At 39.4% G+C, this 27,268-nt stretch overlaps 1 protein-coding gene across 4 annotated transcripts in view; it reads right to left on the bottom strand.

Moving 5' to 3' along the window:
- Nucleotides 1–1,562: 1,562 nt before the first annotated feature.
- The window catches only part of MND1 (meiotic nuclear divisions 1), a 62,963-nt gene continuing 37,257 nt past the window's right edge, over nt 1,563–27,268 (bottom strand). For 2 of the 4 annotated variants that reach the window (XM_012448525.2, XM_064383808.1), the window contains 4 exons: nt 20,311–20,385; nt 17,012–17,126; nt 8,484–8,528; nt 1,565–1,812 (listed from right to left, as the gene is read on the bottom strand). In XM_012448525.2, the coding sequence (XP_012303948.2) occupies nt 1,706–1,812; nt 8,484–8,528; nt 17,012–17,126; nt 20,311–20,385 (342 nt within the window). In that variant the 3' untranslated portion in view covers nt 1,565–1,705. Of the gene's footprint in view, nt 1,813–8,483; nt 8,529–17,011; nt 17,127–20,310; nt 20,386–27,268 lie in introns of all 4 variants that reach the window. The other 2 variants (XM_012448526.2, XM_064383807.1) reach the window with 2 other exon arrangements.

A 27,268-nucleotide genomic window follows, 5' to 3' on the forward strand; every position in this document is an offset into this window, starting at 1 on the left:
CAACTACAGTCATGCACTGTTTAACAAGTGTCAAGAACAGACTACATACATGAGATTATAATGGAACTGAAACACTCTTACAACCTAGTGACATCGTAGCTGTGGTAATGTCTTAGTGCAACACATTGCTCATCTATTTATGGTGATGATGGTGTAAACAAACCTACTGCACTGCCAGCTGTAGAAAAGTATAGCAACACAATCATGTATCATACATAATACTTGACAATGATAATGACTGTTACTGGCTTATATATTTTCCATATTTTTAATGTTAGAATGTACTCCTTTTTTCTTTTACTTATTAAAAATTTTTCTTCAGGTGGTTTTCAAGAATAAGTTGTTATCATAGGAGATGACGGCTCTATGCAAGTTACTGCCCCTGAAGACCTTCCTGCAGGACAGAATGTGGAGGTGAAGACAGTGATATTGGTGATCCTGACCCTGTGTAGGGCTAGGCTAATGTGTGTGTTTGCTTTGGTTTTTAACAAAAAAATTTTATTTATTTATTTTTAGTCAGGGTTTTACTCTGTCACTCAAGCTGGAGTCAGAGGCACAATCTCAGCTCACTGCAACCTCCCTCTCCCAGGCTCAAGCGATCCTCCCACCTCAGCCTCCCAAGTAGCTGGGACTTAAAGGTACGCACCCCACAGCCAGCTAATTTTTGTATTTCTATGTAGAGATGGAATTTTCATCATGTTGCCCAGGCTGGTCTCGAACTCCTGGGCTTAAGTGATCTGCCTGCCTCGGCTTCCCAAAGTGTTGGGATTACAGGTGTGAGACGCCACACCCAGCCAAAAAAATACTTTTTGACACGGAGTTTCGCTCTTGTTGCCCAGGCTGGAGTCCAGTGGCGAAATCTCAGCTCACTGCAACCTCCTCCTCCTGAGTCAAACAATTCTCCTGCCTCAGCCTCCCAAGTAGCTGGGATTACAGGCACCAGCCACCATACTGGGCTAATTTGTTGTATTTTTTTTAGTACAGACGGGGTTTCATCATGTTGGCCAGGCTGGTCTTGAATTCCTGACCTCAGGTGATTCACCAAGCTCGGCCTCCCAAAGTGCTGGGATTACAGGCATGAGCCACTGTGCTCAGCCTCAAAATTAATTAATTAATTAATTAATTAACTCATTTATTTTGAGACAGAGCCTCACTCTGTTGCCTAGGCTGGAGTGCAGTGGTACAATCTCAGCTCACTGCAACCTCTGCCTCCTTGGTTCAAGCAATCTTCTGCCTCAGCCTCCTGAGTAGTTGGGATTACTTTTTAATAGAGATGGGGTTTTGTCAAGTTGGCCAGGCTGGTCTCAAACTCCTTGAGCTCAAGTGATCTGCCCGCCTCAGCTTCCCAAAGCGCTGAGATTACAAGTGTGAGCCACCATGCATGGCCCAAATACACCCTTAATAGTTAACATTAATATTTAATCAAAACTAAAATGTTATCACGTCATGGCTTTGATCTTAAAGAAAATCATTTGTAAATCTGCCTGGAATGAGGTGCAAGGCTTTATGTCCTACTTTGATGAGGACTGGGGGGGATATGGTCATCATCCTGCGTGTGATCTACCAAAAAGGGTGAAGAACATCTGCATTTTACACTTTATTTAACATTAATAAAAGGACACATACAGTTACAGGCAAATGACAATTCAGTACACTTATTTAGATAATAGTTTAAAATTTACATCCTTCACTGCCATGGAATATTTTAGTCTATGTAGTCAAAGTCTTCTGGAATTCCAAAAGTTTTATCAATTTTATTTTCTTCAAACCCAAATTTTCTTTTGGCCCAAGATTTTATTGCAAATATGTTATCTAAAAAGAAAATTGAGAAATCATTTTGAGAAAAGCACAATCACAAAACATTTCAAGTATAATTATCTTCATTGTTCTTTTACTTTCTTCTATTAACTTTCAGAGTTTTCTGTATTTTTAAGAGTAATGGCAACTAATATTTAAATACTATTTGGAACAAGTTAATAGATCTCATATTTAAAAATTCTGTAAGCTGCTTGTTGCTAAATACCAGACTTAAGAATGACACAAAGACAGGGACAGGTTAATGGTTTCTCTTCTACATTTCCACAGCAGAGGCCAGGGCTGCTGCCTCATGAATTAAAGTTGCTCCTGTTCCCAAGGGGAACACATTCTCTCCAGATCCTTCTTCCTGTCCCACAGACAGTAATGGCTTCCAGACAATCAGGCCAGTAGGGAGAGGGTGTGGGGAGAATAGAAAAGGGGTTCTGTTCTCTTAAGACTAAGAATAGACATGTCCTCAGCATCCCCTGGGGGAATTTAAAATGCATTAACCACTGAAAAAAGGAGGGTATATCTACTTCAGGGGATTTATCCCAAGGAAATAAAATGAACTGTGTACAAGGATTTTTGGTCAAGGGTCTTTATACCAGTGTCATAATAAAAAAAATACAAGCAAGCTAAATGTCTACTCATCAGGAATGGCCCCTAAGCACAGCTAGTGAGGGAGGCAGGAGAGTGTGAGTGTGCTCACAGTGGTTGCACTGGGAAGAACAGTAAATTTTTTTTCTTTTCCCTTTTTTTCCTTTTCCCTTTTTTTCCTTGAGAAAGGATCTTGCTTTGTCTCCCAGGCTGGAGTGCAGTAGTGCAATCTTAGCTCACTGTAGCCTCAACCTTCCAGGCTTAGGCAATCCTCTCACCTCAGCCCCACAAGTAGCAGAAACGCCAGGCATGCACCACTATACCCAGCAATTTTTGCATTTTTTGTAGGGATGAGGTTTCACCATGTTGTCCAGGATGGTCTCAAACTCCTGAGCTCAAGCAATCCACCCATCTCAGCATCCCAAAATGCTGAGATTATAGGTGTGAGCCACCACGCCCAGTCGTTCTTTTCTTAATTTCATACATTTCTTTAATGTACATATACAACCTTTATGATGAAAATGTATTATACACACAGAAAAAATAATGGTGTAAGGTTTTATAGCTTGTCAGAGTATTCTGTAAAATGTTAAACACCCTATTAGTAGTGATAATGAAGTAAAGGGTTAGAATAGGTTCTTCTGGAATGTTATGGGCTGAATCATTTCCCCCCAAATTTGTATGCTGAAGTCCTAGCCCCTACTACCTCGGAATGTGACTATACTGAAACAGATCTTCAAAGAGGCGATTAAATGTAAATGAAGTCACTGGGATGCGTGTCCTAATCCAGTCAGGTTGGTGTCTTTATAAGAAAAGGGAATTTGGACACACTGAGAGACACAGGGAAGATGGTGAGAGGACACAGGGAGAAGGAAGACCTTCAGAAGAAACCGAACCTGCCAACATCTTTATCTTGAAATTTGTTCATCTGCACTGGGAAGAATGGTAGATTTTCTTTCTTTTCCTTTTTTTTCCTTGAGAAAGGATCTTTTCTCACCCCCCAGGGTGGTGAGAAAAATTTCTGTTAAGCCACCCTATTTGTGATATTTTGTTCAGGCATCTCTAGCAAACTAATACACGGAGTTTGATCACTTTTTAAAATACTGTTTCTATGGAACTTTAATTCCAGGTATCAAATAATGATAAATACCTTTCTGGAATGAGGTTTATGGTGAATACTACTGCATCAAATAGAACAGTGTTAACAAAATTAATTTCTTTCAATTAAAGTGTTATGGAATGTCAACAGATATTAAAATGATCTTTACTCTTTGTAACAATCTAAAATGAATCGTTACTTTTCATAACAACTTAAGAGAGAATGTTAAAATAATACCATAAGGCACTCTAGGATAATTTTGACCAGTCTCTGACCAACCAGGACTTTCTTGCTAATCACACCCAAATGTTATAGAGGGTCTGCTGCTACATAAGACAAGTATCAGGTGTACTGCAGGTATTACAGAATGTGAAGAACCTATGCCTTCAATGACCCAAGAAAGAAAAAAAAATAATTTACGACTAAACAATTACAAAGTGATAGGTGTCTTAGAGAGAAACGGCCAAGTCTTATGTGTATTGCTTACAGGATAGGCTCCATGAAGACAGAAAGATTTTTAGGAAATGAGAGAACAGATACAACAATGTAGGAAGCTTGCAGGAACAAACTTCAAACCTGGATCAGAAAAGAGAATGAGGCACCAGGGTAAGACTACTGAATAGCCTCTATAGAAAGGAGTTCCTGATTCACAGGAGGATAAGAAACTATTCATTACAAACATTTAAAGATTAAAAACAAGAAAAAGTCCCCACACTTTGGGAGGCCGAGGCGGGTGGATCCTGAGGTCAAGAGATCGAGACCATCCTGGCCAACATGGTGAAACCCCATCTCTACTAAAAGTACAAAAAATTCTCCGGGCATGGTGGTGCGTGCCTGTTGTCCCAGCTACTTGGGAGGCTGAGGCAGGAGAATTGCTTGAAACCGGAAAACGGAAGTTGCAGTGAGTCGGGATCGCACCACTGCACTCCAGCCTGGCGAGAGCAAGACTCAGTCTCAAAAAAAAAAAAAAAGAAAAGAAAAAGAAGAAATAAAACCCTCTTCGCAACAACACCTAATGGACCAATTCAAAGAAGACTCTGATTAAACATTTCCTTGAGCCACTGGAATGTTGGCCTTCAAGATAATGTCACTGACAATCTTGAGACTTCATTCCCTGTCAAATAATTTCCCTATTACATACAAATTTTTATAAATGGATATAGAATAATTTTTTTTATTTAAAGAAATAATCTTAAGACTGGCAGAATTCCTGTTTGATTTATACGGTGACAGTGGCACACCAAAGATACATAAAGGAATAGGATGGGCAATATCATTTGCAATGAATCTAGGTTAGGACCTCAGGACACCTATCCCTTTCATATGTTTTATTTCTTTATTTATTTTTATTGCATTTTAGGTTTTGGGGTACATGTGAAGAACATGCAAGACTGTTGCATAGGTACACACATGGCAGCGTGATTTGCTGCCTTCCTCCCCTTCACCTATACCTGGCATTTCTCCCCATGCTATCTCTCCCCAACTCCCCAGCTATCTCTCTCCAACTCCCCACCCCCCACTGTCCCTCCCCTATTTCCCCCCAACAGACCCCAGTGTGTGATGCTCCCCTCCCTGTGTCCATGTGTTCTCATTGTTCAACACCCACCTGTGAGTGAGAACATGCGGTGTTTGATTTTCTGTTCTTGTGTCAGTTTGCTGAGAATGATGGTTTCCAGGTTCATCCATGTCCCTACAAAGGACACGAACTCATTGTTTTTGATGTCTGCATAATATTCCATAGTGTATATGTGCCACATTTTCCCTGTCCAGTCTATCATCGATGGGCATTTGGGTTGGTTCCAGGTCTTTGATACTGTGAACAGTGCTGCAATGAACATTCGTGTGCATGTGTCCTTATAGTAGAACGATTTATAATCCTTTGGATATATACCCATCATATGTTTTATAAGAACTTCACCATCTTAATTATTATTACTATCATCATATTTTTGAGACAAAGTCTCACTCTGTCACTCAGGCTGGAGTGCAATGGTGTGGTCTGAGCTCACTGCAACCTCTGCCTCCCAGGTTCAAGCGATTCTCCTGCCATAGCCTCCCGAGTAGCTGGGACTACAGGTGCATGCTACCACACCCGGCTAATTTTTGTATGTTTACTAGAGACGGGGTTTCACCATGTTGGCCAGGCTGGTCTCGAACTCCTGACCTTGTGATCCACCCGCCTTGGCCTCCCAAAGTGCTGGGATTACAGGTGTGAGCCACTGTGCGTGGCCACTATCTCAATTATTAAGCAAGGTTTTACATGATATAATTGAAGTCACACTTAAAGTGTATTTAATGTCACAAAATATTTAGATGTGGCATTTCTGTACTTAGACTCGGAGGTAATCTCTCATCCCGTAGAACTGAGATACTGAATTGTTGAACAGTAAATATTCTCAATACTAGATACATTTTAAGGCCTTTTTTTTTTTTTTTTTTTTTTTTTTTTAAATTGAGACAGTGTCTCACTCTTGCCCAGGCTGGAGGACGACCTTGGCTCACTGCAACCTATGCCTCCTGGGTTCAAGCAATTCTCCTGCCTCAGGCTCCAGAGTAGCTGGGATTACAGGTGCACACCACTATGCCTGGCTAATTTTTGTATTTTTAGTGGAGATGTGGTTTCATCATGTTGGCCAGGCTGGTCTCCATCTCCTGACCTCAAGAGGCCTTGGCCTCTCAAAGTGCAGGACTTTTTTAAGTAAAAAGAAAGCAAATTGTTTTTCTATATATTTTTACTATGAATATTATGGCAAACTTTAATAGCTATATGATATATAAGACTGTAATTTCATAAAAAAAGAAAAAAACAAAGGCCAATTATATTGATTTGGCTAATCTACTTAATTCTAAAATAGACTAGGACAAAATTATTTTATTACTGTTTTCTTTTGTTAGTTATGAAGGTGGAGGTTTTCTGAGGTGTGATGCTTTATCTCCTATCTCTGTCTTTTCATTCATAACACATGTTTATGCTGGAAGCTGGAAGGAGTAAGCTGTAACTTCAAATGGAAATATGGTTCTTAACAGTTGTTTCTGCTGTTCTAAAAATATCTTTCTTCCTCATGATTTTAAAAGTCCCAGGTTCTTCTGCAGCTGATAGGAAAAAAAAAGCCATTCCAAATGTTTTTCCAATTATAATTTTGGAAGTTTATGATCAATTGAAAAACATGAACTTTTTTAAGAGAAAAAAAGGAAAAGGGAAGTATTTATCTATGTGTCCAACATGGTGCAGAAGGGCTTACAAACTGTCTTATTTAATCCTCCCAAAATGGGAGGTCGATATTACTCATCCACACTGAAGAGATGAGGAAGCAGGCTGAGAAGTCAAGAGGTCACACGGCAAGTAAGGAGAACAGCTTGGATTCCTTTCAAAGCCACGTTCCTCCCACTACACACACGTGCTGCCTGTGCCTACTGTGTGCTGAGCCTCTCTGTTGAAACTACTGGGGGAAATCACTGTGGATTCTTGTCTTATTTTTAACCTAAAAATCCACATTTTTTTTTTTTTTTGAGACAGAATCTTCCTCTGTCACCCAGGCTGGAGTACAATGGCACAATCTCGGCTCACTGAAACCTCCACCTCCCAGGTTCAAACCATTCTCCTGCCTCAGCCTCCCGAGTAGCTGGAACTAGACATGAACTACCACATTCAGCTAATTTTTGTATTTTCAGTAGAGACGGGGTTTCACCATGTTGGCCAGGCTGGTCTCGAACTCCTGGCCTCACGTGATCTGCCAGCCTCGGCCTCCCAAAGTGCTGGGATTACAGGCGTGAGCCACCACACCTGGCCAAAAATCCACATTTATTTATACTTTGTGGGACACTTGTTTCATTATTTTCTTTTATGACAGTTTGCTGTTTTACCCTCCTCTGTTCTCATCACTAAAGCATTACCTTACATAAGAAATACCTTTGTAATAAATAAGACTGCAATTTCATTAAAAAAAAAAAAAAACACCTAAAGCCCAATTATATTGATTTTACCAATCTATTTAATTCTAAAATAGAGTAGGAAAAAATAATCCTTATTTTTTTGTGTGAAACAGGCCTGGACAGGGAGTTACAGAAACCTGGCTCCAGCATCTGTTCTTCCAGTGACTAATCGCCTTTGACTAAACGTGGTCACTTTAAGTCCAGCCTAAAAAGCTGGATTCTAATTCCTGTTATGCGGTCTGGCACGTGTGTGGCCTTGGACTTCTGAGGGTCTTAGTTTTGTCTTCTAAATTAGGGATAATAATCATACCTACCTCACAAGATTATTATAGAGATAAAATGAGAAGGCAAGCATAGACATTATAATAACCGGCATACAGTCAGTCCTCAACAAACTTTAGCTATTATTATTATTAGCAAGAAGATAAATCTTTAAGATTCCATCTTACGTTAACATATATGAAAGTTAAGTGATTAGCCCAAGTGACTTTTCTTAGGAAAAACTGCACAGAAGTTAAACTGGAAGCAATCATTAGTTTTACAAAAATATTTATACTTTACAAAATGACTCACAAGATTATAAAAAATAACCTTAAATAACTGAAATGATTAAACACTTGAGTAGTGCATATATTTTTCTTTTTCTTTTTGAGATGCAGTCTTGCTCTGCTGCCAGGCTGGAGTGCAGTGGCATGATCTCTGCTTACTACAACCTCCATCTCCTGGGTTCAAGTGACTCCCCTGTCTCAGACTCCTGAGCAGCTGGGACTACAGGTGCATGCCACCATGCCCCGCTAATTTTTTTATTTTAGTAGAGACAGGGTTTCACCATCTTGGCCAGGGTGGTCTCGATCTCCTGACCTCGTGATCTGCGCATCTCGGCTTCTCAAAATGCTGGGATTACAGGCGTAAGCCACTGCACCCAGCCTGAGTAGTGCATATATTTTTCAGAAATGCCCTTTCTTGAACAAAGCTAGCACACAAAGGTATCTGAATTTCACATCACAGTAAGTGTAAAGGGAGTTTAGTTATAGTTTATCCGTAATATAGTACATACCAGTCCATCTGTTAGCAGCTTCTTTGGCTACTTTATTTGCTTGGCCTGAAAAAAAATTATACATATAAAATGAAATGTATTTACATATATAAAATTATCTTTAGCTATGTATACATTTATATTTTTTCATATGAACAAAATTTAAAAAATATATATATAAAACAGCTATAAAAAAGCTGAAATAGTGACATATTATTTTACAAATTTGCATATTCTCAAGGGAATTTTAGGTAGTTGCAGTAACATTAGTAATTAATGGAAAGTCAATGTGAACAATTTCCCTTTCCTAAATGTCCATTTTCATTGTACTTGCTCCTTTAAAGACAATATGTAAGTTTAAATGAGATATTTTTCAAACAACTCACCATGGTCTTGGCGCCTTTGTTAAAAATCAATTGGGTTTATTTCTGGACTCTCGATTCCATTCCATTAATCTATAGGCCTATTCTTTATTTTTCTTTTTGAGACGGAGTATCCCTCTGCTCAGGCTGGAGTGCGGTGCCATGATCTTGGCTCACTGCAACCTCTGCCCCCTGGGTTTAAGCAATTCTCCTGCCTCAGTCTCCCGAGTAGCTAGGCCTACAGGAGCCTACAACCATGCCCAGCTAATTTTTGTATTTTTAGTAGAGACAGCGTTTCACCATGTTGGCCAGGATGGTCTCAATCTCTTGACCTAGTGATCCGCACACCTCAGCCTCCCAAAGTGCTGGGATTATAGGGATGAGCCACTGCGCCAAGCCTATATGTCTATTCTTATACCACTACCATATTGTCTCTATAACTGCAGCCTTGTAGTAAGTTTTGAAATTGGGAAATTTGAGTCTGTAACTTTGTTCTTTTTCAAGATTCTTTTGACTATTCTTGGATTTCCATATGAAACTTAAGATCGGCTTATCAACTTCTGCAAAAAAGCAGCTGAAATTTCAATAGGTTTTGCATTGAATCTGTAGATCAATTTGGGGAGTATTTCCTTAATAATATTGTTTTTTGGTCAGGTGCAGTAGCTCACGCCTGTAATCCTAGCACTTTGGAAGGCTGAGGCAGGAGGATTGCTTGAGCCTAGGAATTCGAGACCAGTCTAGCCAACATAGTGGGACCCCGTCTCTACAAAAGATAATAATAAAAAATTAGCCAGGTGTAGTGGTGCAACTTGTTGTCCCAGCTACTTATGTTTTCCTTTTGCTCTTTAGCTAAAGGTTTGCATACTTTGTGATACCCTTAAATAACCAATTTTTGGTTTTGTTTGAGTTTCTCGTTTTTCATTTCTCTTTGAACATACTTAAAGTAAGTCTTTATCTAGTAAGTTTAACATGTGGGCTTTCTCAGTAACAGTTTCCATTAATTAATTAATTTATTTTTTGAAATGGAGTTTTGCTCTTGTTGCCCAGGCTAAAGTGCAATGGCACGATCTCAGCTCACTGCAACCTCCTCCTCCTGGGTTCAAGTGATTCTCCTGCCTCAGCCTCCTGAGTAGCTGGGATTACAGGTGCCTGTCACCATGACTAGTTAATTTTTGCATTTTTGTAGAGACAGGGTTTTGCCATGTTGGCCAGGCTGGTCTTGAACTCCTGACCTCAGCCTCCCAAAGTGCTGGGATTACAGGTGTGAGCCACCACTCCTGGCTCCATTGATTATTTTTATTCCAGTATGTGAGCCATAGTTTATTTCTCTGTATGTCTTATAATCTTATTGCAAAACTGGACATTTAAAATATTGTTAGCCTGGGCAACACGGCAAAATCCTGTCTCTACAAAAAATACAAAAATTATCTCTGTGTGGTGGCATGTGCCTATAGTCCTAGCTATTCAGGGGACTTAGGCAGGAGGATTGCTTGAGCCCAGGAAGTTGAGGCTGCACTGAGTCATGATCATGCCACTGCACTCCAGCTGAGGCAACAGAGAAAATAATAATAATAATTAATTTAAAAAATAATATAAGGTGCCTGTAATCCCAGCTACTTGGAAGGCTGAGGCATGAGAATCGCTTGAACCCGAGAGGTGGAGGTTGTAGTGAGCAGAGATCGCGCTACTACACTCCAGCTTGGGTAACAGAGCAAGACTTTGTTAAAAAAAATACATAACACACATATATGTGTGTGTATATATATACATACATACATACACACACAGACACGAACACACACATATATATAGATACATATATTTCCAAGGGTTGCTTGGAAACATAGCAACCCTCAAAAGCAGATTCTTCCCTCTCCCCAGGATTGTTGCTTCTGGTAGTTGTTACAATTTGTTTGTTTAGTAATTTTCTTGAACTAAATCTGTAAAGTCTGTGTTCTTATGTGTGGTCACTGAAGTCTCTATTTGGTTAGCTTAGTGGTCAAGCTATTAATTGAACAGAGATTTCCTTAAACGCTTGGACTAAATCTCTATGAAGAGGCTCTCTTTGCCAAAGGGCTCAGCCATCTTTGCTAAGAGGGTTTGCCTGTGTGCTGGGACATGCATTCTCAGCTAGGCAGTTTATAATGCTGACTCAGTCTTCACTTCTTGCTTGCACAGAGCATCAAAGTCAGCTAGATATAGGGACTGTCCCAGGTCTTAACTAAGAATGTGAACAACCTTAAGCATGCATGTAGGCCTTCTACACTTCCAGGAATATGTTGCTCTTCAAGGCTCTCATGAACAAATCCTTGAGTTTCTCCGTTTTTTTTTTTAGAAGGGTCTCACTCTGTCACCCAAGCTGGAGTGCAGTGGCGCAATCACAGCTCCCTACAGCCTTGATCTCGATCTCCTGGGTTCAAGTGATCCTCCCACCTCAGACTCCTTAGTAGCTGGTACTACAGGCACATGCCACCATGTCTCATTCTAAAATTTTTTATAGAGATGGAGTTCTTCAGACTGGTTTCGAACTCTTGGGCTCAAGCAATCTTCCCAAAGTGTTAGGGTTACAGGCATTAACCACTGCACCTGGCCCTTTTAAGCTTTTTGATTCGTCTACTGTTTGATTAGTCTATTGTTGATGAATCACTGTCCATCAACAATGATTAACTGAGAAGTTAAAATGATTGTTTATAATTGTTATAGACAAACACTCCCCACAGAGAGGATTTCAGCATTGGGCATACCTCAAGCCAGATCCAATAAAGACAGTCTTTCCTGTTGGTGTCCTCCGGGGAACCACCAAATATGCAAATAAAGACAGTTCTTTAGGATCAAGGCTCTTAAAGAGCTCTAGCTGCATTTTGCTCCCCTAGACAATGGGAATGTAGGGTCTTTATCCTTCAAGGTCACTGCTGAGGTGAGAGTGGGAAATGAGAATAGGCAAATTCAATACCACAAAGCTCATTATTCTTACTCAGTCAGCTAATTTTCCTCAGTAGGCTCCTGTAAGCCTTTGGTTAATTTCCAGAGTTCTGAAACCGTTGACTACAATAATTTTTGCAAGTTTTTGAAAGGGCAAAGTTTCAGAAGTCCTTACTCCATCTTTTTACTGTCATACTGGCATTTATTTCTAAGAACATTTCTTAAGTACCTCTAAGATACTTTCAAGTATTTTTGTGGGAATTTAATTTCTACTAACATGTTTTATCTGGTCACATTTGAATAATGGTCAGAATATCTAAATTAAAATATTGTTTAAAGAACTGTTGTTTTTAGATATCACTTCTTGGATATTTGCAATTAATCTTTTTTTTTTTTTTTTTTTTTTGAGACTGAGTTTCATTCTGTCACCCAGGATGGAATGCAGTGCATGATGTTGGCTCATGGCAGCCTTCAGCCTTCACCTCCTGGGTTCAAGTGATCCTCCTGCCTCAGTGTCCAGAGTAGCTGGGATTACAGGTGTATGCCACCTGTAATCACCTGGCTAATTTTTGTATTTTTAATAGAAACAGGGTTTCACCAAGTTGGCCAGGCTGGTCTCAAACTCCTGACCCCTAGTGATCTACCTGCCTCAACTTCCCAAGCAATTAATCTTAATACTTGCTTAACGATACCAATAATTCAACTGGTATAATTAAATATAAATATTTCTCATGGGGGTTACTGAGAAATAAGAAAATACATAGCCATGACCCATATGAACAAATAATTATAGCTACAGTCACCAAATTTGCTCCGAATAAATCATAACAGACTTAGAGATAAGCCTGAGTGTTATAATAATGGGGGGTGGAGGGCTATAGCAATGCTACTAAGAACCAAATCCTATTAAAATCAATTTGTGAAACTCATAAGCCTTTAATCCAGTATAATCTGTTCTGCACTAACATGACAGCTGAAATCCCATGAAACCCCTCATTATCAAAAAGTGCATTTTAAAAACAATAATTTCATTGAGAAGTGGAGATTTGGGGTGAGTAGAGGTTAAAGTCTTAAGTTCTCTAAATTTAGTGGTGAGGGATCACTGGCATCTACTACTTAAATATTTTAATTTCTTGGATTTGTGGGTTTATAGTTTTCTTCAAATTTGAGAAACTTCAGCTTTTATTTCTTCAGATATTTTTCTGGCCCAGCAACTTCTCCTCCCACCAAAACACACTCCATTTGGGACTATAATTGTACATATATTAGATCCCTTGAAGTTATCTTAAAGCTCACAGATGCCATTTTCATATTCTTTAAAAATTTATTTTATGTATATGAGTCAGGGTCTCCCTATGCTGTCCAGGCTGGTCTCAAACTCTTGGGCTTAAGTGATCACCCACCTTGGCCTCCCAATGTGTTGGAATTACAGGCATGAGCCACTGTGCCTGGCCCTATTTTCATATTTTTAAAAATCTTTATTTTCTGTGTTTCATTTCGGATGTTTCTACTGCTAAATCTTCAACTGATACTAATTTCTTTTTCTGCAAAATTTAACCAGCTGGTAATTCACCATAGTGTATTTTTCATGTACGACATTGTAGTTTTCATGTCCGAAAGTCTGACCTGGGTCTTTTTTATATCTTCCCTATTTCCACTTAACTTTTTGAACATATGGACTACAGTTACAATAACTGTCTTAATGTTCTGGTCTGCTGATCCTAATTCCTGGGTCAATTTTGATTGATGGAGTTTTCTGCTCACTATAGATCATGTTTTCCCACTTCTCTCCAGGTCTGGTAGTCTTTGCCTGTATGCCAGACATAATGAGATTTATTTTGCTAGATGTTAATCCTTTTTCTTTGAGACAGGGTCTCACTCTGTTGCCCAGGCTGAAGTATAGTGGCACGGTCTTAGCTCAGTGCAGCCTTGAACTGCTGGATACAAGCAATCCTCCCATCTCAGCCTCTCAAGTAGAAAGATAATAAAATTGGAGGAAAAAACTTGAGGACTACAGTGCATGCCAGCATGCCCAGCTAATTTTTAATTTTTTGTAGAGATAGGGTCTCTCTCTGTTGCCCAGGCTAATCTCAAACTACTAGCCTAAAGCTCTCTTCCTACCTTGGCCTCCCAAAGTGCTGGGATTACAGGCATGAGCCACTGTGCCTGGCAAAACAGATGATATTCTTTAATAAATTTAAAAAAATGCACAAAGCCAGGAAGGAATGATTTTCACTCTCTCATTCCCAAGTCAAAATTAATATATCTCTAATAGACTCATCATTACAAATTCTCCAGGATCCATCTTTATATGGCTGCATAAACAACTATTAAAAGATAATCTAGGTGCAATATTGATGAAGAATGATAAAGGCCAAGCATGGAAGAATGATAAAGGCCAAGCATCACACCTGTAATCCCAGCACTTTGGGAGGCCAACGGGAGATAATTGCTTGAGGCCAGGAGTTCAAGACCAGCCTGGGCAATATAGCAAGACATCATCTCTATAAAAAATAAAATTAAAATTAAACTAGCTGGGTTTGGTGGCATGTGCCTGTAGTCCCAGCTCCTTGGTAGGATGAGGTGGGAGAATGGCTTGAGCTTGGGAGGTTGAGGCTACAGTGAGCCCTGCACTTCAGCCTGGGAGACAGAGCAAGGCCCTATGGAAGGAAAAAAAAAAAAAAAAACAAAAAACCACCTCCCTGAAAACCAGAACATTTTGGGTTTGTTCTCATCCAGTGAGCCCTCATATCCTGTATAATACTCATTCACATTGGCATGTTTTCCTTGGGTTGGGAAATAAATTACCAAACGTATAAATTCAAAGGTTAAGATGAACAGCAGAATGAGGCAACCAGTTTAAAATTTCAGTTGCTGCCTCCTCCTCAACTGTGTTATTCCACTCTCCAGAAAGTTCATCATCCTTTGTACACCCTGAACTTCTTTTCTCAAGTTTTATTACCTAAGAGGTGATGTGTTTGCCAAAATTGCTACTTGAATTAGACCTATAAGAAACGGCAACATCTTAAATTACATGCCTAAAATACAAGTTTTCCCTACTTCATGAACCGGTCTGGCACAAGTCTCTATCCCTGTTAATTTCCTGAACCTCAATGTGATCCACTGGCTCAGGGTCACTATCAGTGTAGGTTACAGTAGTTTAGTAAGACTAAATAAGAGTTGTATTCATTTCTGAGTGGAAAGAATTTGTCAAAATTATGAAAAAGACTGGGGAGTCAATTGGAGATGATGTCAGTGAGGGTCACCTGCCCAAAAAAATAGCTGTGGCAGTACAATGGGGACCATAGAGTGAAAAAGCTTAAGTCTTTTTGGATATATCTAAGAGTTGTAGGTCCTAGACATTAAAGACAATGAAACAGGTAAGCAAAAAGGTGGTACACCAAGGAAAAAGTACAAGAATCACACAAAACTGAGATCAGAAAAAAAGGCAAATAAGAGTAAATGAAGGGTCAGATTTGGTTATTGTGAAAACTCAGATTTTTCATGATGAACTGATGGAGGGCAAAGCCATGCTATCCTGAAAATAAATCACTGAAAGTATTTAACCTGGGTAAGTAAACTGTTCTTCAAGTTCTCTTTCAAGAGAATGAGAAGGTGCTCTAGATAAGGTACACAATGTTGTAAGTCCTCCTGAACAAGCAGTCTGTGTTTCGTTTTGAAGATGAATCATGTGCAGGCCTAGCTTCCTAGCAGTAACTTCCTATTTTGTCTCCTGCTGTGATGTGCTTGTGCTCACTGAGGATCATCTGGTATTAGTTAAAACTTTCAAACAGATTAAGGTGGTTCACTTTGTAGGTGTAGATTTGGTTAGCACTTTCTTCTGCAGGCTGATGACAAAGGAATCTGTGGTTAGCATAAAAGAGCTGACATGTCTCCCCAAATGCTTACTTTACAGAGAACGACTGGCTCAGGGAGTTCTGCCTCCACCTCTCTTTGAAAATACCCTGGGTAATCAGCTGAACTAGTGACACTACATATCACCATCACCACCTAGGCTATGTATTCCATATATGTGAATGGTGCCTCCTGGAGTTGTGGAAAGGAGCGATCTGTCTCTAAAATAAAGTTTAACTTTAGATTCCCACTAACTGAACTGCTTAAAAATTCTTTAATTATAAAGACCACTGCCAAGGACTAGGCCAGCTTAGTTGCAATCAAACTATTCTCAGGTTTTTTAACGTACCAAATATTTTCCATTCCTTTCCAAGCCTTCCATCACACACTATAATATCAGTTTTTCTATAAATTTCACTTGGTAAAGTTTCCTAAGTAAAAGGCTAAGACAGAAAAACATGAAGAAGTTATAAATATTTACCCGAGTAATTAAATGCTATGTCTTTATAATATACTCTTTTATCTCCTCAAATGTTCAAATTTCAATCTTTACATAAATATATAAACATCATTCAAAACAAAGCTCTGGGGACTCTCGTTTAAAAGAAGGAAAAAAAAAATCACTGGTATATTTAAAAGGCAACTCAAGGTACAGACTAATTTTCTGCAACTTGCAAACTCTTTTACTTATGGTATCATTTTTCCTAGAAGATAGTGACAGATTTCTTTACAGAATCAAGGTTCTTAAGGCCAAATTAGCTCTTTTTCTGACTCCTCAGTTCTCTAAGCTTATATTTTATGTCTTTATCCTTCTATCCCACACATCTTCCTTAATTTTAAAATGCTTATAATTTCAAAGTTGTCACTGTCACTGTTCAATACTCTAATATTAAGACTTCTCTCTTTTTTTTTGAGACAGGGTCCTACTTTATCACCCAGGCTAGAGTGTAATGGCACAAACAGTACAAGGACAACACACTGCAGCTTCGACCTCCTGGGCTTGAAGGATCCTTCCATCCCCAGCCTCCTGAGTAGCTGGGACTACAGGCATGTGTCACCACGCTTGGCTAATTTTTGTGTTTTTTTTTGTAGCGATGGGTTTTCTCCATGTTGGCTAGACTGGTCATGAACTTCTGAGCTCAAACAATCCACCCACCTCAGCCTCCCAAAGTGCTGGGATTATAGGCGTGAGCCAATGTGCCCGGCATATTAAGACTTATTAAAAATACTAAGGCAATATTTTCCTACTATATTAAAAAAAATACAAAATTGTAGAGTACTACAAACAGAATACTATCTTAACTGGTTTTATTTTCTCATATACAAGGGGAATGGTTAGCAGGCAACTACAAATATAAAGTCTTTTTCATTATCAAAATTAAAGATCCCTAAGTTATGATACAAACTTACGTATTTCCTCCACGACTTGTGGGTCACAGTCTTTGTATTTTTCTACGTCTGCCTTTAGCTCTTCCCTTTGGTCTCGAAGTGAAGAAAGTTCTTTTGCTAGCGTGGTTCGCTCTTCCTGCATTCCAAACAGTTTTATGTTCAATTCAGATAAACAAAATTCTGTATGTTGTAAGGTAATACATTTTATAACAATTTCATTTTATTTCTCATAAATGATGTGCATTAGTGTTTTCACATTACATATATAAATATACACACACAGATATTCACAGTATAAGAATAAGCTCAATTCTCATCTTGAAATCTCAAGCATCTTTTATATATATTGAATAACTAAGTGGAAGTTAATATGTAGAATGGAATGCTCATAAATAGGTGAGAGGTTCATGTGAGAACTCTAAGATGATCATGTTGTCATATGTTAGAGAAAAGAATTACACTATTTTTTGAGTAGTTTCACAAGATTATGTCTATGTATGTGACGTCTTAAGTCAACATCGATCATTATACAATTATCCTTAAAAGTGTTCTAGACATTTAAAAAATTTTAAGAATATTTAAATATATTATTTATATTTTATATACATTTAAAGAAATAACAATTGTAGCCTGAGGCCTCCCACCACCTGTTCTTTAAAGGTAAAATCAGAATAAAGCTTCAAAATACAATATGATCCAATAAAAACAATTTGGAATGTCTAGCCATATTTCTCACTAGCAGGTAGAAATCATAGTGCTATATGTATTCAATTTGTATTTCTGAAACCTGAAAAGTAAGCCCAAACAAAATCCAAATGCTGGCAAAGATTATAGTACAGAATTACAGGATAAATCTGCGGCAAAATCAAGTAAAATTCAAACTGTCTAACAGGACTTGTAAGGTTTCCAGCTACCTTGTATTTTTTACTTGTATTTTTCAACTTTGCTTTTAGTTCCTTTTGGTTCCAAAGTGAAGAACGTTCCTTTGCTAGTATTTGTACAAGAGACTTCATATACAGAGCAACACGCTTGGAAGCAGCAGAGCCCAACAGAACTCTCAGCAGTGAGGAAAACGTTCTAGATTTGCACTCTCCACTGCAAGAGCCACTAGACACATATGGTGACTCAACATATGCAATGTGGCCACTATGACTGAGAGACTAAATTTAATTGTAGCTAATTTTTATTTAAATATAAATAGCCACACATGGTTAGTGTATATCATATTAGCATAGCTCAGTAGAGATTTTTAAATAACTAGAATATAAGAAGATGGTCATTATTTGCCATCAATACCCAAATTATACATGCTTAAAAAAAAAAAAACCAAAAAACCACTGTTACCAAGTGTGGTGGTGTCTGCCTGTAGTACCAGCTACTTAAGAGACTGAGGCAGGAGGATCACTTGAGCCCAGGAGTTCAAAGCCAACCTGAGCAATACAGAGATACTCCATCTCTAAAAAACAAACCAAAAAAAGAAACAAGAGGAGAAAAAAGTTAAGGAAGACAGGAGAAGCAGAGCGGTGAATATAATTATAGTTTTCCAGATATCATGCATTGAAACAATGTTAGACAGTTACTTGCACTGAGATCTTTGCCAAGTTATTTAACCTCTTTGTGCCTCCAGTTCCTCAAAAGCAAAATGGAAACAGTAATGGTAGCCACCCTTCTAGACTGCTAGTAGGATTCAATAAATATACAAAATGCATTTAGAACAGTAATTGCCTGGCTCAGAATAAGCAGAATATACATGTTAGCTAGTGTTCTTCTTTACCAGCAGCAGCATCACCACCATCATCACAAGTAACATCTAGCAGACAGGGGTTAGGTAGTTCTGAAAAGTCCTGGCTGGTGAGCTCAGGATAAGCACAAGACTTCATCTTTCTTAGGAACATTTCTGAACCACTAAACTCTTCTGGTATCTGCAGGCAGCAACTATGTTTGCTGGTGGGTTCCCCACCAACCACTCCCAGATGCACTGGTTCCAGTGGACTGAGTAACAGTAGACTGGCTGACAACTTCTGGACACACATATGTCACCATTAGTTGAAGGTGGTTCTACAAGTTATTACCAGTGTTTCAAAAAACAAAAAGAATCAAATAAAGAAGTGGTAGTTGCTATTGTCAACTGAAGAAGAAACAGAACAGCTTCAGGTTATGCCCAGAATTTGCCTTTCCTTGAATATTCTTCAGAAATGACCATTCTCCAATTTCTATCTGGGACTGTGCTCATGACACACATGAAAGAATATATGGGAAATAACTTAGAAAGCATAAAGCCACTGTAAAGCTTTGCTATATCCCTTTCTACTATGTGACAAGTTTTCCAGTTGCTTTCTTTCCCAATCGAGTGACATAAATAGAGACTTGGATGAAATGCTTAGTGGTTCATGCTGATCTTCAGTATTTTTTTAAAGTCATAAATCTATAGTTGAGATAATGATGAAAATAGAAAGTGAAATGATTTTAAAAATCTCTAACCTAACACTTAATAAAATGGTAGGTCAATATTTATTTTAAGAATTTTAAAATATTACAAGGCCACAAAAATACTATGTTGATGGTTTTCAGTTTGTTTTGTGCAAAAACTTTTTTTAAAAGACTCTTAAAAATTTACATAAACATTTACATAGGGCTTACCATGTACCAGGTCTTCTTCTAGGTGCTTTGCAAATATTAACTAGTTTTTTTTTTTGAGACGGAGTCTCGCTCTTGTTACCCAGGCTGGAGTGCAATGGCGCGATCTCGGCTCACCGCAACCTCCGCCTCCTGGGTTCAGGCAATTCTCCTGCCTCAGCCTCCTGAGTAGCTGGGATTACAGGCACGCGCCACCGTGCCCAGCTAATTTTTTTGTATTAGTAGAGACGGGGTTTCACAATGTTGACCAGGATGGTCTCGATCTCTCGACCTCGTGATCCACCCGCCTCGGCCTCCCAAAGTGCTGGGATTACAGGCTTGAGCCACCGCGCCCGGCCACAAATATTAACTAGTTTAATCCACACAATAACCCAATGAAGTGTAATAGATTTTATTATTCCCCATTTTGCAACAGAGAAAAGTGAAAACAGAATTTAGGAGACTTTCAAACTCAGGCAGTCTGGCTCTAGGGTTTATGCTTCTATGTTATGCTGCCAAATATAATAAAATCTAGACTCACAATTAGTGAATCCTACCAGGTCAAATGTTCATATATCTTTAGCTATGATCCCCTTCTCTTCTGGTGGAAATGCATCCTCCTCACAGGAAGCTCTGTGTCCTTACTCTAATATTTAGATATTTAGAATTGTCATTATTAAAAGAATCTATAGATACAAACTTACCGTTTCACATCGGCCAATTTTAGCTTTTTCAATGCTTTTCTGTAGGCTTGCATGCTTTTGGCTTCCCTCAGACAACTAGAAAATTATAAACAAATAAAATAGCTGGCTAAGATAAACTGACATGTAGTAGTTTATGAACAAAGTCAAACATAATACTGGAAACTAATTTCTCCAATTTGAAGAAAATCAAGGACCATGAAGGTAGACTGAAGAAAAAGTCATTAGGGTAGACTGAAGAAAAATTTCAAAAAACATTCTTTTTATTTCATGCAGACAAAACAAATACTATACCTTTAATCTTTTCCACATAGTCTCCATTTATTAGATTCCCCACTCCTACCCCAAGTAACTTGAGGTCTATTATTTAGTTAGGAATTGAACTTGAGGGCCAGGCACAGTGACTCATGCCTGTAATCCCAGCACTTTGAGAGGCCAAGGCAGGCAGATCACATGACCCTGGAGCTGGAGACTGGCCTGGGCAACATGGCAAAACCTCATCTCAACAAATACAAATTTAGCCAAGCGTAGTGGCAGGAGCCTGTAGTCCCATCTACTCGGGAAGCTGAGGTGTGAGGACTGCTTGAGCCTGCGAGCTCCAGGCTACAGTGAACTGTGATCACCCCACTGCATTCCAGCCTGGGTAACAGAGACCCTGTCTCAAAGAAAGGAAAAAAAAAAAAAAAAGAAAGAAAAAGAAAGAAATTGAACTTGAAAATCCAAAAAAAAAATCTGTTTCATATAAATTCTCTGCAAATTTCATTTCTGACTAAAGTCTTTTCAAAATATCTGACCTATTACACTGAGTCAATAATAAAATTTTCACTTATTATTATCAAATAAAGTATTTTACAAGGAATTGTATAGTTACATATTATGTTCTCAGAGATGGAAAAAATCTGTTAGCCTGTTGTCAATTTTAGGTATGTTTTATATCTTTTTCTTTTTCCTCTTGAGACAGTGTCTCACTCTGTTGCCCAAGATGGAGTACAGTGCCACGACCATAGCTCCCTGCAACCTTTGCCTCCTGGGTTCAAGCCATCCTCCTACCTCTACCTCCCAGTAGCTCGGACTGTGGTGTGCGCACCACAATCAGCTATTTAAAATTTTGTTTCTAGAGATGGAATTTCACCACGTTGTCTAGACTGGTCTTGAACTCCCAGGCTCAGGCCATCCTCCCACCTCAGCCTCCCAACATGTGGGATCACAAGTGTGTACCACAGTGCTCAGCCTGTTTTATGTATCTTAAAAGTCATCAGTTTAAACCTTTTACTCCGCTTAGAAAGTAGATAAGTTGTATGTGGAAATGGATTAAATAATACCAGCATAAAGAGACTGTAGATATAGAATGTTGATTAGCATGTGGGTAGGTCTACACACCAAAAGGGACGGGTTAATTTCAGAGTGTTGCCTTCTTGTCTCAGTTTTATTAATCTCACCTGAGTCTACAAGCAAACAAAGAATCACAGGAAATTCTGAATACTAAATTCTCCACATCTTTTGCTATAAACTAGTTAGAAATTGCAGATTCATTTGATTGGGTAAGGGCCTTCTTAAAAAATATTCCACTCCTCCCTCACTCTTGAATTATAAACACTTAGAAAATAAAGTTGTTAGATTTACCCTTGCTTTGGGAAATCGTTCACTTCTCAATATGCATAAAGGGAACGTTGTAAGCTTTCCTTTAACAGTTTTCCAGTCACTGATTCTAATCCATAGCATGAACAAGATGTATAGATAATGCCAGGCAGATACCACTCCAAACCAGTTACACTTCTTGCAAGCAATTATGTTCCTAAGTTAAACAAATTAAAAAATATATGTATCTGCTGTAGATTTTTTGTTTGTTTGTTTGAGACGAAATCTCGCTCTACCAGGCTGGAATACAGTGACTCGGTCTCAGCTCACTGCAATCTCCACCTCCCAGGATCAAGTGATTCTCCTGCCTTAGCCTCCTGAGTAGCTGGGATTATAGGCACATGCCACCACTCCAGGCTAATTTTTGTATTTTTAGTAGACACAGGGTTTCACCATGTTGGTCAGGCTGGTCTTGAACTCCTGACCTTGTGATCCACCCACCTTGGCCTCCCAAAGTGCTGGGATCACAAGTATGAGCCACGGAGCCCAGCCATAGATTTTTTTTCTTTTTTTGAGATGGAATTTTCCTCTTCTTGCCCAGGCTGGAGTGCAATGGTGCAATCTGGGCTCACTGCAATCTCCACCTCCCAGGTTCAAGTGATTCTCCTGCCTCAGCCTCCCAAGTAGCTGGGATTCTGGGTGCCCACCATCACGTCTGGCTAACTTTTTGTACTTTTAGTAGAGATGGGGTTTTCCCATGTTGACCAGGCTGGTCTTGAACTCCTGACCTCAGGCGATCCACCTGCCTTGGCCTCCCAAAGTGCTGGAATTCTAAGTGTGAGTAACCACCCCTGGCTGGAGAGCCAGTTCTTTTAAAGAAGAGTTCCCATTTTGTCTCACATCTGTAATCCCAGTACTTTGGGAGGCCAAGGTGGGCAGATCACGAGGTCAGGAGTTCATGGCCAACATGGTGAAACCCTGTCTCTAGTAAAAATACATTAAAAAAAAAAAAAAAATTAGCTGGGTATGGTGGCACTGCCTATAGTCCCAGCTACTCGGGAGGCTGAGGCAGGGGAACTGCTTGAACCTGGGAGGCGGAGGTTGTAGTGAGCCAAGATCACACCACTGCACTCCAGCCTGGCGACAGAGCAAGACTCTGTCAAAAAAAAAAAAAAAAAAAAATCCCAACCACTGGAAACAAACAATGAAAGCAACTCTTGTGGGGCTGCCCATGCTATCAGCTTTTCATCTATAGAACTGCCACAGTTCCTAAGCCACTTGGAAATAAACCAAATGCAGTCCTCAAGTGATAAAAGCTGAGATTTCTAGTCGCTGTATATAAACTATCTGAACCGGTAGTTATCAAACTTTAGCATATAGTGGAACCCAAAGGGCTTTTTAAGGCACAGGTTGCTGGACTCTACCTTGAGTTTCTGAATAGCAGATCTGGGGTGGGGACCAAGAATGTGTATTTCTAGTATGTTCCCAGGTGATGCTGTCAGTTGGGGACACCACACTTTTGAGAATTAGTGAACTAAACAAGAATCTATTTTCTTAAAGTAATAAACTCAACTAAAATACACAAGATATTTCTATATAGAAAAATGTTATCTAGTTCACAAACAAAGATGAATTACTGCTTAATACTGTAGCCTGAACCAGAAAACATCTTAATGTTTGTCTTTAGAAGAAATACTGTCCACATTTACAAAAATAGAGAGATGATAGCCTATATTTTAAAAAAGGCATAGGCTGGGTGTGGTGCCTCACACCAGTAATCCCAGCAATTTGGGAGGCCGAGGCAAGTGGATCACTTGAGGTCAGGAGTTCGAGATCAGCCTGGCCAACACGGTGAAACCCTATCGCTACTAAAAATACAAAAATTAGCTGGCTGTAGTGGTGCGCCCCTGTAATCTCAGCTACTCAGGAGGCTGAGGCAGGAGAATTGCTTGAACCTAGGAGCAGGAGGTTGCAGTAAGCCGAGATCGCATCACTGCACTCCAGCCTGGGCAGTGGAGCAAGACTTCATCTAAAATAAAATAAAAAATAAAATAAAATAAAAAATAAAAAGGTATTTACCATAGTATTCCTTTAAAGAGCAAAGTCTTCAACATTCTATAATGCTACTGTTAATGGCAGGAGGCAGACAAATGCCTAGGCAGATGGGGGCCGTCCCTGGTGAAACTCCACCTCCAAGCCAGGCAGTTTAAAGCCTGAAAGCCAAGCTACACGTCAAATCCATGGACCAGACTGACAACCCATCTTCCCATTTGTGGTTTTCCTCTCATCTCTACCCTTCACCTATTTTACATATACCTACCCTTTCCTAATTGTTTTTCTATATTGCTGTGCCCACCTTTGAGTGGTGCCTTTGCTTTAGTCTTTCTTTGAATACTCATAAACCAATTAGTATGCACTCCCCTATTCTGAGCCCATAAAAGCCCTGGACTCAGCCATACTGGGAGAGAAACCATCCGACTATGGGGTGGGGGACCATCCCAAGTCCCCTCTCCACTGAGAGCTGTCCTGTTGCTCCGTAAAATTCTTCTTTGTCCATCCTCATCCTTCAATTATCAGTGTATTCTTGTTCTTCTTGGAAGCAGAACAAGAGCTCAGGAACCGCCAAACACAGTACAAGCTGTAACACAGGTGGGCTGAGTGGGCAGGGTACCTCCAGCAGCAGGCCTGGGGCCGAGCAAGGCCTGGGCAGATGTTGGAGGGGGGCAATGCTGGCTGTGGAGGTCTCTGGTTGGCAAAGTGGCTGAGAAAAATCCTGTGTCACAATTATATAACAAATACACTTCCAAATTTCACTAAAGCAAATGATAATTTTTAATTAATTAATTTATTTTTTTGAGACACAGTCTCACTTTGTTGCCCAGGCTGGAGTGCAATGGCACGATCTCAGCTCACTGCAACCTCTGCCCTCCCCCCACCATGCCCCGGGTTCAAGCAATTCTCCTGACTCAGTCTCCTGAGTAGCTGGGATTACAGGTGCCTGCCACCATGCCTGCCTGCAAATAATAATTGTTTAAAACCCAACAACCCAGAACAAAACTGCAGCTGCAACAATAAAAACTGCTTAGAATTAGTAAAAACAGGATTTCATCTTTATTTATTTATTTATTTTTTTAAGACAGGGTCTTACTCTGTTGCTCAGGCTGGAATGCAGTGGCATGATCATGGCTCACTACAGCCTTGACCTGCAGGGGTCAAGCAATACTCCTACCTGTGCCTCCTGAATAGCTGGGACTACAAGTATGCACCACTATGCCTGACTAATTTTTTTATGTTTATTTTTGTAGAGACAAGGTCTCACCGTGTTGCCTAGGCTAGTCTCAAACTCCTGGGCTCAAGTGATCTCATGCCTTGGCTTCCCAAAGTGCTAGAATTACACGCATGAGCCACCACACCTAACCTAGAATTTCATCTTTAGATCTGAGGAGTGGACACAATGCTTCTCTTTAAAGGCACTCCAGGTCACCTATATAGATAATCAGGATGGAGAAACATAATGCCAATGTTTTCTAAGTGCTAATTCACTGCCTGGAGGAACTGACTATTCATAAAAAACAGAATGATTGATTCAAGCTGGCTCTGTTTTAGAAATTTTTTAAAAATGTCAAAGCATTAAGGGAGGAATATAGAGACTTTCACAGATGGGAAAGAATGCCAAAGAACAGAGAATGAGAAAGAGATAATAGCAAAAGCAACTAGATCAGTCTACTGCTTTATCAAAATTCATGCACTATGTTGTGAAAGAAAAGGCTGTATTTCCATTTCTGCTTTAAAAAGAAAAAAAGCTATATAATTTATTTCATTTTTTTGAGATGGAATCTTGCTTTGTCACCTAGGCTGGAGAGCAATGGCACAATCTCGGCTCACTACAACTTCCACCTCCCAGGTTGAAGCCCTTCTCCTGCCCCAGCCTCCCAGGCGCTGGGACTACAGACACGCACCACTACGCCTGGCTAATTTTTGTAATTTTAGTAGAGATGGAGTTTCACCATGCTGGCCAGATTGGTCTTGAACTCCTGATCTCAAGTGATCCGCCTGCCTCAGCTTCCCAAAGTGCTGGAATTACAGATGTGAGCCACTCTGCCAGCCTACTTTATTTATTTATTTGGGTTTTTTGTTTGTTTTGCTTTGTGACAGTGTCTTGCTCTGTTACCCAGGCTGGTATGCAGTGATGTGATCATGATCTCCCAGGTGCAAGCAATCTTCCCACCTCAGACTCCTGAGTAGTTGTGACTACAGGTGTGCACCACCATGGCAGCTAATTTTTTTATTTTTTATAGAGATGGGATCTCACTATGTTGCCCAGGCTGGTCTCCAATTCCTCAGCTCGAGCCATCTTCCTACCTTAGCCTCCCAAGAGTTGGGATTACGGGTATGAGCGAAGGAGGCTGGCCTCATTTATGTTAAAATTTAAAATTTGCATCTTTTAATAAAGGTAGTATTTCACTTAAAAATTGACTAATCATAAGGAAACAATGAACACTGTAAAGGTATATTTATATATAAAGATGGGAGCAATGAACTTGTCTCAATAATAGAGAAATGTTAATATTTCATGGTATAAATGTGTCATAATTACACAACCAATGGAAGTGTTTTCCAAGAATTTTTAATGACAATGAAAAATTCCCATGGATACAACTGAGTTTTTAAAAAGCTAGAAGGAAAACTACAATACATTGAGAGCCTATCTATAACAATAAAAACAACAACAATCAAAACCACTGCAAGAAAATGTATGCAATCTAAGCAAGGCTAACTCTGTGTTGTGAAATATACTTTTAGGTTTTCTATATAATGAGCATATATAACCAGTATTTAAAAAATGGTTTTCCTGTTATATGAATATATTTTCAAAAGATTAAAATGTGAGCACATTCTTGTTTTAAAAGACTCAAAGCAAAATCCCCATTTGCCTCTCCACTTCTGCACCATCCCCACGGGCCCCTCCCCAGAGTGACCCTGTAAAGCCCAATGTGCATCCTTGTTGTCTTATTTCTTTGCTTTACATCTAGATATAGATCAATATGGATGACATTTAAAAGCATATAGGGGATTATCCTTCATGTGATGTCTTACGCCTTGCTATTTCCAGAGACATTTCCATGTCTGCATACACAGTTACGTCTACTTTGATTTCTTTTTTTGTTGTTGTTTTTACAGACAATCTCCCACTGTTGCTCAGGCTGGAATGCACTAGTACAATCATAGCTTGTTGTAGCCTCAAAACTCCTGGGCTCAAGTGATCCTCCTGCTCCAGTCTTCCAAGTAGCTAGGACTACAGGTGTGCACCATCATACCCAGCTAATTCAACATTCTTTTGGTAGAGACGAGGTCTCACTATGTTGCCCAGGTTGGTCTTGAA

Source organism: Aotus nancymaae, unplaced genomic scaffold, assembly GCF_030222135.1.
Source record: "Aotus nancymaae isolate 86718 unplaced genomic scaffold, 86718_ANA_hifiasm-v0.15.2.pri h1tg000033l, whole genome shotgun sequence".
NCBI lineage: Eukaryota > Metazoa > Chordata > Mammalia > Primates > Aotidae > Aotus > Aotus nancymaae.